This window comes from Panulirus ornatus, chromosome 63 (assembly GCF_036320965.1).
Source record: "Panulirus ornatus isolate Po-2019 chromosome 63, ASM3632096v1, whole genome shotgun sequence".
NCBI classification, from domain to species: Eukaryota; Metazoa; Arthropoda; class Malacostraca; order Decapoda; family Palinuridae; genus Panulirus; species Panulirus ornatus.
In genome coordinates, this window is record NC_092286.1 from 24,055,400 (window position 1) to 24,073,341 (window position 17,942).

The 17,942-nt window shown below is 39.8% G+C and overlaps 1 protein-coding gene across 3 annotated transcripts in view; it reads right to left on the reverse strand.

The window, feature by feature from the left end:
* LOC139746015 (integrin beta-2-like protein) overlaps positions 1-17,942 on the reverse strand; it is a 47,387-nt gene that overhangs the window by 12,975 nt on the left and 16,470 nt on the right. The window contains exons 1-4 of one of the 3 annotated variants that reach the window (XM_071656814.1): positions 12,026-12,084; positions 6,641-6,711; positions 6,333-6,425; positions 2,468-2,648 (exon numbers count right to left, since the gene is read on the reverse strand). In XM_071656814.1, the coding sequence (XP_071512915.1) occupies positions 2,468-2,648; positions 6,333-6,408 (257 nt within the window). In that variant the 5' untranslated portion in view covers positions 6,409-6,425; positions 6,641-6,711; positions 12,026-12,084. Of the gene's footprint in view, positions 1-2,467; positions 2,649-6,332; positions 6,426-6,640; positions 6,712-12,025; positions 12,085-17,942 lie in introns of those variants that run through there. The other 2 variants (XM_071656815.1, XM_071656813.1) reach the window with 2 other exon arrangements.

Sequence of the window (17,942 nt, forward strand, 5' to 3'; positions counted from 1 at the left end):
AGAATTTTCTGGTGAGTTTTTGATTAAGATATTCTTTATAGTGTATCTATTGCTGAAGGCCACATTTACATTAAAGGATTTAAGCAACCTGGACTATCAGAGGCAGTCTTCCCTCCACAGTACCCACCTAAAGGCATAAATATGCTAATGTACATTTAGTTGAATTATTTCTAACAATATCTGTAAAGCTCTAGTTCTAAAATGTTGGGCTTGCATGTTTGTGCATGTAAAATTGAAGTACGTAAATTCTGCAATCTACAAATAATAGCAGACTAAAATAGAAAATAAAAAAACTGCAGGTCATTTCTTATGTGGGTAGAGAAAACTTGGAAATAGTCTCATACTATTCTGATAATAAGAGATATTTCTGTATGGAAAAGAAATATCTTTGTCCCTCTAAATCTCATTTCTCATTTTCTTTTCCTAACCTAAACATACAAGAGGAAATACAATCAAGTAAACCTTCAAGGAACTGATCAAATTCTTCAAGAGTACTGACCAGTAGAGGGAGTTCTATAATGACAGCATAGACCAATGCCATAGACAGCTCTGTGAACTCTAAAATGAAGAGGCCAAGTAGCAAACAAGGAGAATAATCACAACGGAGATATGCTTAATTATGAAACATCATAAAGCAAAAGAGCTCAGGGGTATAGTACATAGGATATAAAGGACAATGCAACTAGTCATCATTTGACAGATGCTGGAGAGCATGGAATGAGTACTGCAAGGTAAAGAAGGTGGGACACAGAAATTTTGAAAAGAGCATTGTAGACAAAGTAACAATAATCTAAAACTTTCCCCTATGTTCATCTTGGGCAGATTTTCAGTTAAGGATCAGCTTATTATGGTAGGGGATGTGGAAGGAAGAATTCTTGAGGAGGATGAGGTAATGTGTGAAGACTTAAATGACAAATCTTTAGGAGACAATATTGCACCAGCATTACTGCAGTGGAAATGGAAAGAAGTCTTTGAAGGCTGAGAGAAAATTATATTATCTATCTATCTATCTAGATCTCTGATGTCCATTCCCTCCAGGAACTCCCATCAAGGGGTTGGCCACTTATCCCTGTCTTTACATGCCTCTCTCATATACAATGTTACATGCATTCTTATACAATCAACAAGCTATAAAACAACTTGACTGACATAAGACCCATGGTTCTGAAGAAGACTCCCGATACATGCTTGAAGGAATGTACAGAAGCACTTGTTAAGCCACTTAAACACTGCACAGTGTTCAATAGGTCACTACATGATGATATGGAGGAGGGCAAATGTTTTGCCTTTATCTTAGAAAGGTGATCTCGAAATAACACTAAACTACATGGTTTGTAAAACAATGGAAAAGTTAACCAGAAACCAGATATATAACAAGTTGCAGAAAAGTCACCTAACTGAGAGGTAATAGTTTCTGGGAAAGGAAGTCACACATAACTAATCGTCTATATCAGACAGGGATGGGTAGCCTGTGTTTCCTTGAAATGCTAAAACGTGCTGTGACATTGTACCTCAATGGAGATTGATAAAGAAGCCAGAGCTAGTGGCAGACTCCTTCAGTGGATAAGTATTACCTCATTGGAAGGGAGCACAGGATATAGGTAGGAAGCATATCCTCAAGTGAGCTGGGATCACAAGTGGCTTGCTGCAGAGCTTGATCTTGGACTTAGACTCACTGCTATCTTTGATGCATGCTTTCCTGCATATTTGCATATTTGCAGGTAATGGTGAAATCATGAGACAAATAAGGAGAAGTGATTGCCTCAATTTACAGGAAGCCCTGGACAAACTCCAAAGTTGGCCAGATAAATGAAGGATCAGATCCAATCCAGGCAAGCATAATGTAAAGAGGATGAGGCTGAATGAAAGAACACCTTGGTGTGATTATTAACAAGTGGGAAATGAATAACAAAAATTTGTTGCCAGAGCTGTAAACAAGGCAAACTGTCTGCTGGCATGTATAAGAATCACATTCAAGTACATGAATAAAGATATGTTTGGTAAACTATTCCTTACATATATTAAACCAAAAATGGATTACGCCTTTTAATCTGGTCACCATACAAAAGCACAAAGATCTAACTAAGGTGGTAAAGAGAATAGCAATAAGATGGTATCTGAATTAAGAAGAATGAGCTACAATGTGTGGTTGAGGCTACAAAGCTGTCCACCAGGAGGAAATGGGAGACAATACTGAAAGTTAGTAGTTCCTAAAGAGATGCAGTACCAGAGTGACTAGAACTCATCATGAATAGAAGCTGGGCAAAAGGATAGTTAAGTAGGATTTATAAAAGTACTGATCTAGTGTAAGGGTGATGGATGTTGGAATATACAAAGGTATTGATGGATGTTGGAATATACAAAGGTATAAGAAGTTTCTTGATGGCAGAGAAAGTTTAGGATATGGGGCCTCATGAGTGAAGAATGCTCTTCCTTTCCAGTATAAATATGTAATTACAGTACACACCTTCTCTCAAGCCTTGATATCCTTCGCTCCTCCCTCATTCTTTTCCTCTCTTCCCGTGTTAATGAGTGCCTATCATCCCCATTATCTGCACGGCCTGTATATCTTCTTCTTCCAGGTCTGGGGTTTCCATGGTAACTGTGTGCAGGACGGTCAAGGCTATGTTGATTTCTAGGCTGTAATTCTGTAACAAAAGAATAACAAGAAAGGTAATATAAATCCAAAATTCTTGGCTGACCAATGACCTAATTCAGCAGCCTGGGCTTAGCCAGGTCCATGAGGGTAATAGGCCCCCAAAGACTACTCCCAGTGTACTGTCATCTAAATATAAAAACCATTTGTAGAACCTGACAGTTTATCCTCTTTCAGTTTACATGGACTTCAGTGCTTTCAACCTCTCAGTTCAAATACACATCTTTAACCCATGTCTCCTCTGATACAGTGAAACTAAAGTCCACAGCAATATAAGCACTTCTGTTTTCTTCACTTTACACACTAAGTTGACTGTCATGTGAGGCCAAAGTCTCCATTTAAAGCTACATACACACACATCCAATCACATATCATTTGTTTGGCATCTTTAATCTGAAAAATGCTCAGCCCAAGCCAGTTTTCTCAATTCACTCATCCATTTCTTTTATGGTCCATATCCTCTCCTTGTATCTTAACTATACTAATGATCAGAATGAAGTTTGTCAGATTCATGGTGATTCTAGCAGTGAGAAATGAGAAGACTCAAAGGATTTGGAGATAGTACAGGTCTGAGCAACATAATGATGGTTGAAAGGATTATAATTATCATCCTCCTGTCCAACATGCTGTCCTAATACATGATTCTGGGATGAATGAAAAGGTTTTTAGCCTTAAGAAGCTGAAAAAATGGGAAAACCAGGGTACAATCTTAGGACTACACTCCTCCAAAATGTGAGGAGGGATGTCATTTAGTTTATTCATCATGCTTGTATTCAGAAAGAGAAATGCTTTACGGACTGTATGAAAAGAGATTAAAAGGAGGGGCTTGAGATTAGTGGAAGGTGGACTGAGGCTTGTAAAAATGTCAGTATTCCAAAGTGGAATTAAAGGAGAAAGAGTGCCAAAAATACGACATTTCTTTTTCATGAGGAGAGACAGCTATAGTATTTCCTGTCTGGAAAAAACAGTTGCTCCATTTATACATGGGATTAATTTGTCCTTGTATGGAGTACTGCTCTCACATCTGGGATGGTTCTAGCTCAGCATCTTTATTTGACAGAGTTGAGTTGAAAGTGATCCACTTTATAAACTGTCCCATGCTAACTTCCAAACTTGACCCCCTTGCCCTACATTGCAATGTTGGTTCACTTTCCCTCTTCTATAGTTATTACACTGGTTTTTGCTCCCAATAGCTGACTGCTTGTGTGCCCCCACCACTATGCCACCACTAGCTGAACAACCCAATACCCAGCAAGCTGCCGCATCATGAGTATTGTGCGGCCATCAGCATATCAGTTCTTTTTTCCCTCCATGTCAAAGCTCTGGAACTCTCTATCTTCTCATGTCTTTTCCAATAACTAAGACCTGGCTAAACAACCTAATACCCAGCAAGCTGCTGCATCATGAGTATTGTGTGGCCATCAGCATATCAATGCTTTTTTCCCTCCACGTTAAAGCTCTGAAACTCTCTATCTTCTCATGTCTTTCCAAATAACTAAGACCCAGCACAATTCAAAAGACAAGGTTTTCATTTTCTCAAAAATTTGTAAATACTTTCCCTTGTCTTTTCTTTTTTCATTTCAAAATTCTCTCTATATTTCAATTAAGGCTTGGCCTTGTTGTGGACTTTTGTCCATGATTAGAGCCTTCAGCATAAAAAAATATCAAAGATACTTTGGGCTATAGACCAGAAAAGTATATCAGAAAGAGAAATGCTTTACGGACTGTATGAAAAGAGATTAAAAGGAGGGGCTTGAGATTAGTGGAAGGTGGACTGAGGCTTGTAAAAATGTCAGTATTCCAAAGTGGAATTAAAGGAGAAAGAGTGCCAAAAATATGACATTTCTTTTTCATGAGGAGAGACAGCTATAGTATTTCCTGTCTGGAAAAAACAGTTGCTCCATTTATACAAGGGATTAATTTGTCCTTGTATGGAGTACTGCTCTCACATCTGGGATGGTTCTAGCTCAGCATCTTTATTTGACAGAGTTGAGTTGAAAGTGATCCACTTTATAAACTGTCCCATGCTAACTTCCAAACTTGACCCCCTTGCCCTACATTGCAATGTTGGTTCACTTTCCCTCTTCTATAGTTATTACACTGGTTTTTGCTCCCAATAGCTGACTGCTTGTGTGCCCCCACCACTATGCCACCACTAGCTGAACAACCCAATACCCAGCAAGCTGCCGCATCATGAGTATTGTGCGGCCATCAGCATATCAGTTCTTTTTTCCCTCCATGTCAAAGCTCTGGAACTCTCTATCTTCTCATGTCTTTTCCAATAACTAAGACCTGGCTAAACAACCTAATACCCAGCAAGCTGCTGCATCATGAGTATTGTGTGGCCATCAGCATATCAATGCTTTTTTCCCTCCACGTTAAAGCTCTGGAACTCTCTATCTTCTCATGTCTTTCCAAATAACTAAGACCTAGCACAATTCAAAAGACAACGTTTTCATTTTCTCAAAAATTTGTAAATACTTTCCCTTGTCTTTTCTTTTTTCATTTCATAATTCTCTCTATATTTCAATTAAGGCTTGGCCTTGTTGTGGACTTTTGTCCATGATTAGAGCCTTCAGCATAAAAAAATATCAAAGATACTTTGGGCTATAGACCAGAAAAGTATATCAGTGGATGGAGAGTTGTTATCACACTTCTTCCAGATAAAAGAATTATTCACGTCATGAATAACATATCCACTGATTTCACCAGTAGATGAATGCAAGTCAGAGGATAATCATGTCAGGTTCACTGCCTGAAGGTCTCAGAACAGTAACGGTTAAATCATTGGCTAGAAGAAGAGGTAGTTTTAGAGGAAGAGGGAATATATGCCTACATCCTCACAACACTCCTTTATACCTTTAGCACATATAAATGCACAGATGGAAGAAAGGCATTATTCTTTCCCTGGTATGTGAAAAAAAAGTTAGTCCAGTCAGAGATACCTATGTGCAAGTGGTAATGATTTGAGAGGCAGCTGGGGGTATAAGGTACAGTTAGCAAGGAGATATTCACAATAGTGTGGTTAGATGAACCAACTGGGGATAAGATTTTGTAGGTAATGCATATGGTAAGGGGTTGGAAGTGAAAATGAGATCCAGTGTTGGGAGAATGATATCCAGAGTTGGGAGAGTGGCTATAAAAGTTTGGGATATTGTAGTTTATGATAATTTGTTCCTGATCATCAAAAATGGAATAATTCCTTCATTTGGTACTATTTGGATACTTTTTTCTTTACTCAATTTCACATTTTTCTTACATTTACCTTTCCCAACATAGTGAAAAAGAACATTTTATTTTCATTAAGATGGACAGAATCTAATTTCATACAACAAAAGAACCTGCATCAGAACTGCAGTATTTAAAACCTTCCCTGCTAAACTCTGCTCAACTTCCCCTCCCTGGTTCCTAAGGAGCTTGTGTGACACATGGAGTGACAACCATGTCGATGGGCAGGTCCACACAGTTGCCATCCTCAGACATCACAGGAAAAACCTTGTATTTTCACTGGTCATTGAATCATTTGGACTAAATAGGTGTGACACATTTCAAGAGATTATTGATATGTAGACACTTGAGCACACAAAAATCAAAGGCCAATGTAAAGTATGATGCACATAAAATGAAAGTATCAATCTCATCGCACTAATTCTTAAGAATGTTACAGTAACCTTACCTTTTCCAAGACTACTGCAGATGATGATGAGCAAAATAACTGCTGCAACACACCACCTCCAGGAGGCTGTCATCATGCACTGCTGTTGTTAGCCTGTGAAGGTGAATGGCTGTTACTTTTGGAACAATGATTAGCACAGACATGCTCAGCACTGCAAAGCCAGGATATATCTGCCGCCCACATTATGATAATATAGATTAGTGTACTAAATATGAACTCCATTCAGTACCATGGATAATGGAATGTTTAATTAGACTTTGTACAATGTTATGTTTCAAAAATAAGAAAATCAGTATGCAAGTTGATACCTCAAAAAAAAAGTGTGATTGCTGGTAAAGTTTCTCCAGCTGTTGCACTTCAGGTCCACAGTTTCATAATTCTTTCTAAGCAATAAATATCTTGAATCAAGTACCAAAGCATAATTGTTATGCTATCAAAACTGAGTCTTTACTATCTAACTATATCTCGGACACCTGTTTCCAACTGGAACTCCCGCAAGGGAGTGGCCACAGCAATAGTCTCCATAACTAATAAACTCCAGTGCTGCTTCTTAGCCTTTAGTGCCTCATCCTTAACAGGCCACTGGCAGAGGGCAACTCTGATGCAGCGTTTGCTAAGGCTCCTACCTAATGTTCCTACTGACTGACCTAATGCTCCCACCTAATGTTCCTACCTACGACTTCTACCTAATGTTTCTATAACTAATGCCCCTGCCTAAATGTTCCTACCAACTGCTTCTATCTATCATATCTACTGAAGGAAAGAAGTGCATAGTGGTATTCATGACATATAATCTTCCTACAAATTTAAAAGAAACAGAACAAACACAGTGATAAAACTGAAGGAACAATCAGGACAACCTTTATATTTTCAAACCTGATAAAACTGAAGGAACAATCAGGACAACCTTTGTATTTTCAAACCAAGCTGATCAGGTCAATAGTGAACAGCTCTCCAAATAATGCTAAGACAGAGCGACCAGAGGCCATGATATGAAATTAAGCAAAACCACATATTACACAAGATGTTCAAAAGAAGTACTTTTATAGTAAAAGAGTAGCAGATAAAATGGGATACTTTGAATAATAGAATTGTGAGGACACACAGCACACAAGTTTAGAAAATTGTATGAAAGCAAAGAAAGTTCAAAAGATGGGGCCCTAAAAAGCATAAAACTCCCTTCCCAAGCAGTAAGAATATGTAATTACAAACAGCTAATCACACACATGCAGAAGCAACCAATCAAGAGCACAAGACTTTTTACCAAGGTTCAGACTAACAATAGCTTGGCAGGCCTTTCTATACAAGTAAGGGGTAGGAGTAGTTTATAGGGAACATCTCACTGTGGCAGACTGAGGAGTTAAATAGCAATGGAAGTGAAAAGACCAAATATTTCATATCGAATGATGAGAAATTTGCCAAGTTTACTAAACTAAAATTTCAAATAAATGTATATATCAACAACGCCTATGTAACCAGATACTGTGAATAATAACAATCTCTGCCATCTGCTTTGCCACCAGCTGGCTTTAGAATTGCTGTGTGGGTAGATTCTAACTTGAACGAGTAGGATAAAACGTTGAATTTTGACAATTACAAAAACAATTCAAGACTTTTAAACTTGTACGAACCAAGGCAAGAGAACTTAAACCTGCCAATTAGACCATGCTGGGACAAGCCAGTTATCAAACACACACAATCCAGGCTAGGCAAAAAAATTTCATTTGAGTTCAAATTGGAAATGGATTCAGATAAAGGAAAAAGTATCATGACTAAGCAGTTGAGACTAAATCCAGGGAAGAGGAAGAAATAAAGAATACATCATCTCAGACCACAGGGCTAGGGAAAGCACTTTCAAGTCTACAGAAACAAGATCACTGCTTAACACATAAGAGGAAATAAAGAAACTGAAGAATCAAATCAATGATACTAAAATATTATTAAGTGGGAGAGTAAATCAAAGATTTGAAAAATACATCTAAAGAGTGTGATCACATTAAAAAATCATTTGAGGTGATTCAGAAGGAATGTAACCAGAGGAAAGAAGGTCCAATGAACGAAAAGCAAAATGAGTTGGTCAGATGGGTCAATTCTGGATGTCCTAGAGACTATTCAACGTTATGAAATGCCCATAAAACAGAATACAGAGATTACCATGGTTGTTTAATTTGTTTATGAATGGGGTTGTTAGGGAGGTGAATGCAAGAGTTTTGGAAAGAGGGGCAAGTATGCAGTCTGTTGTGGATGAGAGAGCTTGGGAAGTGAGTCAGTTGTTGTTCGTTGATGATACAGCACTGGTGGCTGATTCATGTGAGAAACTGCAGAAGCTGGTGACTGAGATTGGTAAAGTGTGTGAAAGAAGAAAGTTGAGAGTAAATGTGAATAAGAGCAAGGTTATCAGGTACAGTAGGGTTGAGGATCAAGTCAATTGGGAGGTAAGTTTGAATGGAGAAAAACTGGTGGAAGTAAAGTGTTTTAGATATCTGGGAGTGGATCTGGCAGCAGATGGTACCATGGAAGCGGAAGTGAATCATAGGGTGGGGGAGGGGGCGAAAATTCTGGGAGCCTTGAAGAATGTTTGGAAGTCGAGAACATTATCTCGGAAAGCAAAAATGGGTACGTTTGAAGGAATAGTGGTTCCAATAATGTTGTATGGTTGCGAGGCATGGGCTATTGATAGAGTTGTGCACAGGAGGGTGGATGTGCTGGAAATGAGATGTTTGAGGACAATGTGTGGTGTGAGGTGGTTTGATCGAGTAAGTAATAATAAGGTAAGAGAGATGTGTGGAAATAAAAAGAGTGTGGTTGAGAGAGCAGAAGAGGGTGTTTTGAAATGGTTTGGTCACATGGAGAGAATGAGTGAGGAAAGATTGACCAAGAGGATATATGTGTCTGAGGTGGAGGGAACAAGGAGAAGTGGGAGACCAAATTGGAGGTGGAAAGATGAGTGAAAAAGATTTTGAGTGATCGGGGCCTGAACATGCAGGAGGGCGAAAGGCGTGCAAGGAATAGAGTGAATTGGAATGATGTGGTACACCGGGGTCGACGTGCTGTCAATGGATTGAACCAGGGCATGTGAAGCATCTGGGGTAAACCATGGAAAGTTGTGTGGGGCCTGGATGTGCAAAGGGAGCTGTGGTTTCGGTGCATTATTACATGACAGCTAGAGACTGAGTGCGCTACCTCGCACACATGAGGGGGGAGGGGGTTGTTATTCCATGTGTGGCGAGGTGGCGATGGGAATAAATAAAGGCAGACAGTATGAATTATGTACATGTGTATATATGTATATGTCTGTGTGTGTATATATATGTATACATTGAGATGTATAAGTATGTATACCAAATTGCGTGTGTGGATGTGTATGTATATACATGTATACGTGGGTGGGTTGGGCCATTCTTTCGTCTGTTTCCTTGCGCTACCTCGCTAACGCGGGAGACAGCGACAAAGCAAAATAAATAAATAAATATACCAATAACAGTGGAAGGGAAGGGGAAGCAGGAGCAATTTTTGGATATATTTAACATAATTAGAGCATAAAGTGAGATATAATGAAACAGAGGACTAAGAAAAATGAAATGAAGGGACATATGGAAAATGTGACGCTTTACTGAGAATGATATGTACTGGTAGACAGAACAACTAAGAAAATTCATGGTCTACTAGAAGGAAAGCTTAAAATAATGCACAGTATACAGGGTCTATATATGTTGGCAAAAATGGTGATTTCTCAGAAAACCTGAGACATGGAGGCCACAGATTCTGCAATGATGAGTTTTAAAGACAAGCAGATGGAGCCAAAATTTGTAGAGATTAATCAAGCAGAAGGCTGATAGGCATTAATCATTGTTAATTTTTGGATTGAAGGAGGGAATGCTGATCAAACCCCTTAAAGGCCAAAGACATGCCAAGGACAATTTCTTTGCCAAAAGAAGGAGGAAAATTGGTGAATAAAGTCAAGAAATAAAAAGAATACCAGTAATGCAACACTTAATTTTGATTCATTTAGCTATGAGGTACTCGGGGAAGCTAAGAAAATTCCAGACAAGAAAGAGTCAGAAGGGTGCTCAGAGAGAAAAGTTGTAAAGACATGCAAAGAGTTGAATGACGAGGTCTCAGTATTTTCATGGCAGAAAATACTATTCCTAACACCAGTGAGATGGGATGGGAAGGAGTCTGGAAACGAACTCTATCTCATGGGTGCCTTTCACCCTCCTGCATGTTCAGTCCCAAGCACTCAAAATCTTTTTCACTCCAAACATAAATGGTACTAAAGGGCTATGATTCATATATGGCTCATATTCTTAAAGATATTTCTCCCTAAGTGGTTAATGCAGATACACTACACATGCTGCTTGGAATGTTCAAGATGCAGATGGAGAAAGGCAAAGTACTAAGGGAGTAAAAGTGGGCAAATAATCATACCTATTCTTAAGAATAGAGACTAATGTTGTGCTGAACTACACACCACTCTCTTTGTTGCCTGTAGTCTGTAAAATACTGTTAAAGATAAAGAGAACGCCATTGTGAAGGAGAAACTTTCTGATTTTAAGAAAGATGAATTTGGGGAAAGGTCATGTGCAACAAATCTCTTAAACCTCTATGAGAATATAAACTTTGCCCTAGAAAAAAAGAAAAGGATGGGTTTATTGTCTGCATCAGTAATGCTAGAAAGCATCTGATATGGTGCCACATAGGAGGATGGAGAGAAGATGGGTTTTTAGACGAATGAGGACTCCAGTCATTAATAAAAATAATCACCTTAGTGGGGAGGGATAAAGGGTACATCCAATATAATCTTTTTTGGTTTGGACTGGGGTGAATTGTGGCATGGCACAGGACTGTCATGGGACAACTGCTCATCTCAATCTAAATATTTGGTTCTCTAGAAGAAATGAACTTGTATCTTAAGTATGTGAATAAAGCTAAGGTCATGTGGGAAGTAAATCTTGTATCAACTTCAAAGGGACCAACACAAACTCTAAAGCTGACATAATACATGATTTTATACATTCAGCCTAAATGGAAAGTAATGATGATGGGATACAGTAAATGAAGGGCGGAATACATGTTATCACAGGAAATAGAGTGTAGAAATCTTGTGTGAGAGGCACTTGGAAGTTGCCATTATGCCACACCAGAGTTCCATTTTGGGAGAAATAATATGAGACGATTTGTCTTCTAACATACATTAAGATCACATCAAATATATGGATGAAGAAATATTCATTCAACTGTTCACATCCTACAAGAGAATAAAATTAGATTGTGATTTTCAAACTTGGTCAAAGCACACAGAAACACCAGAGAAAGATCAAAAGTGGCAACAGATATACCTAAATCAATAATGGGTTACTGTGAAAGGTTGGAGGCGATTTCTATTTTTTTTTTTTGTCTAAAGTGTAAAAAAGGGGTAAGGGGTGACCTGATCACGTCAGCGTCCACTTCTGTGACCTGGGACATAGAAATCAACTACAAGAATAAGCAAGAAATTAACATAAAGACACACTTTTTTCTTATTATTAACGAGCAGGGTCAATGGAATAAAGAAAATTATATTGTCCTGGAAATGAGGACAGCTGCACAAATGTTCAAAAAGATGTTGTAAGACAGTAACTACGACAATGGTCCAGAGATGGAACCTCGCAAGAGCAGAACTCCCTCCTGTATGAAAAGGCAATTACACACACAGGCAGAGATATGAGAGTGGCAAAGCTTCTGTCAGGTTCTCAAGGTTATCCAACCCTATAATCTTCACGTCTGTGGCCGACGACCCAAGTGGTCAGACGTGACGTCATTCAGTAAATATAGGATGTGATGTACCACACACACTCACACACACACACATATATATATATATATATATATATATATATATATATATATATATATATATATATATATACATATATATATATATTTTTTTTTTTTTTTTTTATACTTTGTCGCTGTCTCCCGCGTTTGCGAGGTAGCGCAAGGAAACAGACGAAAGAAATGGCCCAACCCACCCCCCCTTACACATGTACATACACACGTCCACACACGCAAATATACATACCTACACAGCTTTCCTTGGTTTACCCCGGACGCTTCACATGCCTTGATTCAATCCACTGACAGCACGTCAACCCCTGTATACCACATCGCTCCAATTCACTCTATTCCTTGCCCTCCTTTCACCCTCCTGCATGTTCAGGCCCCTATCACACAAAATCCTTTTCACTCCATCTTTCCACCTCCAATTTGGTCTCCCTCTTCTCCTCGTTCCCTCCACCTCCGACACATATATCCTCTTGGTCAATCTTTCCTCGTTCATTCTCTCCATGTGCCCAAACCATTTCAAAACACCCTCTTCTGCTCTCTCAACCACGCTCTTTTTATTTCCACACATCTCTCTTACCCTTACGTTACTTACTCGATCAAACCACCTCACACCACACATTGTCCTCAAACATCTCATTTCCAGCACATCCATCCTCCTGCGCACAACTCTATCCATAGCCCACGCCTCGCAACCATACAACATTGTTGGAACTACTATTCCTTCAAACATACCCATTTTTGCTTTCCGGGATAATGTTCTCGACTTCCACACATTTTTCAAGGCTCCCAAAATTTTCGCCCCCTCCCCCACCCTATGATCCACTTCCGCTTCCATGGTTCCATCCGCTGACAGATCCACTCCCAGATATCTAAAACACTTCACTTCCTCAAGTTTTTCTCCATTCAAACTCACCTCCCAATTGACTTGACCCTCAACCCTACTGTACCTAATAACCTTGCTCTTATTCACATTTACTCTTAACTTTCTTCTTTCACACACTTTACCAAACTCCGTCACCAGCTTCTGCAGTTTCTCACATGAATCCGCCACCAGCGCTGTATCATCAGCGAACAACAACTGACTCACTTCCCAAGCTCTCTCATCCCCAACAGACTTCATATATATATATATATATATATATATATATATATATATATATATATATATATATATATATATATATATTGTTGACTGGTTGGTAAGGTTATTTAATGTATGTATGACTCAGGGTGAGGTGCCTGAGGATTGGCGGAATGCTTGCATAGTGCCATTGTACAAAGGCAAAGGGGATAAGAGTGAGTGCTCAAATTACAGAGGTATAAGTTTGTTGAGTATTCCTGGTAAATTATATGGGAAGGTATTGATTGAGAGGGTGAAGGCTTGTACAGAGCATCAGATTGGGGAAGAGCAGTGTGGTTTCAGAAGTGGTAGAGGATGTGTGGATCAGGTGTTTGCTTTGAAGAATGTATGTGAGAAATACTTAGAAAAGCAAATGGATTTGTATGTAGCATTTATGGATCTGGAGAAGGCATATGATAGAGTTGATAGAGATGCTCTGTGGAAGGTATTAAGAATATATGGTGAGGGAGGAAAGTTGTTAGAAGCAGTGAAAAGTTTTATCGAGGATGTAAGGCATGTGTACGTGTAGGAAGAGAGGAAAGTGATTGGTTCTCAGTGAATGTAGGTTTGCGGCAGGGGTGTGTGATGTCTCCATGGTTGTTTAATTTGTTTATGGATGGGGTTGTTAGGGAGGTGAATGCAAGAGTTTTGGAAAGAGGGGCAAGTATGAAGTCTGTTGGGGATGAGAGAGCTTGGGAAGTGAGTCAGTTGTTGTTCGCTGATGATACAGCGCTGGTGGCTGATTCATGTGAGAAACTGCAGAAGCTGGTGACTGAGTTTGGTAAAGTGTGTGAAAGAAGAAAGTTAAGAGTAAATGTGAATAAGAGCAAGGTTATTAGGTACAGTAGGGTTGAGGGTCAAGTCAATTGGGAGGTGAGTTTGAATGGAGAAAAACTGGAGGAAGTGAAGTGTTTTAGATATCTGGGAGTGGATCTGTCAGCGGATGGAACCATGGAAGCGGAAGTGGATCATAGGGTGGGGGAGGGGGCGAAAATTTTGGGAGCCTTGAAAAATGTGTGGAAGTCGAGAACATTATCCCGGAAAGCAAAAATGGGTATGTTTGAAGGAATAGTGGTTCCAACAATGTTGTATGGTTGCGAGGCGTGGGCTATGGATAGAGTTGTGCGCAGGAGGATGGATGTGCTGGAAATGAGATGTTTGAGGACAATGTGTGGTGTGAGGTGGTTTGATCGAGTAAGTAACGTAAGGGTAAGAGAGATGTGTGGAAATAAAAAGAGCGTGGTTGAGAGAGCAGAAGAGGGTGTTTTGAAATGGTTTGGGCACATGGAGAGAATGAGTGAGGAAAGATTGACCAAGAGGATATATGTGTCGGAGGTGGAGGGAACGATGAGAAGAGGGAGACCAAATTGGAGGTGGAAAGATGGAGTGAAAAGGATTTTGTGTGATCGGGGCCTGAACATGCAGGAGGGTGAAAGGAGGGCAAGAAATAGAGTGAATTGGAGCGATGTGGTATACAGGGGTTGACGTGCTGTCAGTGGATTGAATTAAGACATGTGAAGCGTCCGGGGTAAACCATGGAAAGCTGTGTAGGTATGTATATTTGCGTGTGTGGACGTGTGTATGTACATGTGTATGGGGGGGGGTTGGGCCATTTCTTTCGTCTGTTTCCTTGCGCTACCTCGCAAACGCGGGAGTCAGCGACAAAGTATAAAAAAAAAAAAATATATATATATATATATATATATATATTTATATATATATATATATATATATATATATATATATATATATATATATATATATATATATATATATATATACACACACACACACACTCATACACGCACATATACATACATATTCATATAAATATCAACATATACACATACACAGCCATATACATATATACCCATGTATGTACATATTTATACTTGCTTGCCTTCATCCATTCTCGGCGCCACCCTGCCCCACAGAAAACAGGATCACCATTCCCTACGTAAGTGAGGTAGCGCCAGGAAAACACACGAAAAAGGCCACATTCGTTTACGCTCAGTCTCTAGCTGTCAAGTGTAATGCACCGAAACCACAACTCCCTATCTACATCCAAGCCCCACAGACCTTTCCATGGTTTACCCTAGACATTTCACATGCCCTGGGTCAGTCAATTGAAAGCAAGTCGACCCTAGTACAACACATCGTTCCAATTCAATCTATTCCTTGCACGCCTCTCACCCTCATGCATGTTCAGACCCCGATCGCTCAAAATCTTTTTCAATCCACCCTTCCACCTCCAATTTGGTCTACCGCTTCTCTTTGTTCCCTCCAGTTCTGAAACATATATCCTCTTTGTCAACCTTTCCTCACTCATTCTCTTCATTTGTCCAAACCATTTTAGCACAACCTCTTCTGCCCCATCAATCTCGCTATTTTCATTACCACACATCTCTCTCTTATCCTTTCATTATTTACTCGACCAAACCACCTCACACCATATTGTCCTCAAACATTTAACTTCCAATACATGCACCCTCCTCCGTACAACCCTATCTATAGCCTATGCCTCGCAACCATATAACATTCTATTCCTTTAAGCATACCCATTTTCGCTCTCCAAGATATCGTTCTCTCTTTCCACACATTCTTCATCGCTCCCAGAACCTTCGCCCTCCCCCCTCCCCCACCTTATGACTCACTTCCACTTCCATGGTTCCATTCGCTGCTAAATAAACTTCCAGATACCTGAAACACTTCACTTCTTCGATTTCTTTTCCAATCGAATTCACATCCCAACTTACTTGTCCCTCAAAACCTTGCTGAACCTAATAACCTTGCTCTTATTCACATTTGCTCTCAACTTTCTCCTTTCACACACTTTTCCAAACTGAGTCACCAACTTTTGCAGTTTCTCACTTAAATCAGCCACCAGTGCTGTACCATCGGCGAACAACTTATCCCCAACAGACTGCATGCATACCCGCCTCTTGCATTTACCTTCCTAACCACCCCATCCATAAACAAATTATAGGGAATCTTCCTTCACCAAAAATGAATTCTATTTCAACAAAGTGGAGTAGAGGACTATTTGCATCAGTGAGCCGAAGGTGGAGCGTTAGCCTTAGGTGGAGACCTGCTCTTGACTCTCTAATAGACTGCCTCCATGTCAGCCTGTACTACGGCTTTTAAGAGGGTTGGTGTCGAGAACACAGGGGGCGCAATCTGTGACTTTTCGTGGCTGAGGGAGCTTGGAAAAACTGGCTCATCTTGTTGTCAAGTGGCCATATGGTGGACAGAGTACCCTACATCCGACCTGTTTTGATCAACGAGTTAGTGATAACCAGGGGTGGGAGCACTCAGGTCATCGTGAATCATGTAACGAGTTTATAACTGTCATGAAAAATGCAGCATAATATTCAGGGTGATATGTTTGGCATGGTCGTGCCGCGAGCGTAACAAGTTTAAAACTGCTGACTCTCGCAATCCCTTATCTATCTATCACTAATGCACTAGCCTGAAAAGAACATGATATATATATATATATATATATATATATATATATATATATATATATATATATATATATATATATATATATATGTGTGTGTGTGTGTGTGTGTGTGTGTGTGTGTGTGATTACTTAATGGTCTATTACGAGGAGTTTTACATTCTTGTTGCAGCATTCTATACATTTACCATGTCTTTACTCCTATGTATGTATGTACACACACACACACACACACACACACACACACACAATGCCCTATAGCCTATGCCAGATACCCACTTTATCGACCAATCCCTGGGAGAGGAGGAATAGCTGGGTGGACTGAGGATCGGCTACTGCGACCAGGAGCCAAACGTATAAGGGTTTGATCCCAGGCAGTCCGTGTATGCGTGACGGTCAGTGACGCTACCTGCTACACCACGGAGGTCCATGAATATAATTGTGTGTTACCGGACTCCCCCTGCCATCAGTTACCTCAGGTGAGGCTGCATCATCATCAGTAGACGAAAAAAAGGGTTTCTTGTCATAGAACTTCTCGCTTCAAAGGGGTCCTGTCGTAATGGAATGGCTCCAAAATAAGCACATTATAATAGGAGGGTCCTGTGTAGGTGTGTGGGAAAAGGCCAAGGTCGGCTTGGCACCTCACTTAGTGAAGATACGGGTATAAGCAAGAGAGCTGGTTGTACCGTGAAGACGAAGGTATAGTGCAGAGAAAAGCGAACCAGCGGCCGGCCTTGAACCTAACTCTGTAAACATTAGGGTATGTACAGATAAGGGTTTTGATGTAATGAAGAGGAGTATAATGAACAGAGAATTATCATAGCTTAGTTGATTAATGTTATGGTGAGTGAGGATGATGGGGTAATTAACGGTGATGAAATTGTAGTAAAGATGAGCATATGGTAAAGATAAGAGGCGGTGGAGATGCATGTTAGAGGTGACTTTGAAGGTGAAGTAGTACATTAACGAAGACGAGTGTTTAGTGAGGAAGGCCCTCTGTTTATGCCGTCTGCATTAACCATGTCTTCAGTTTCATTCATTCACTACTCTTACACTACAAAATAACTTTACTTCTTTTTTCTTTACTTTTTTTTTTCTTAATTTTGTCATGTCCTCTTGTTGCTCCATCCTTACATCAGCGTCCACGTCATCGACGTTTTGAAAAATGTGAAGGTTGTGATCACGTCACCCTTCACTCACC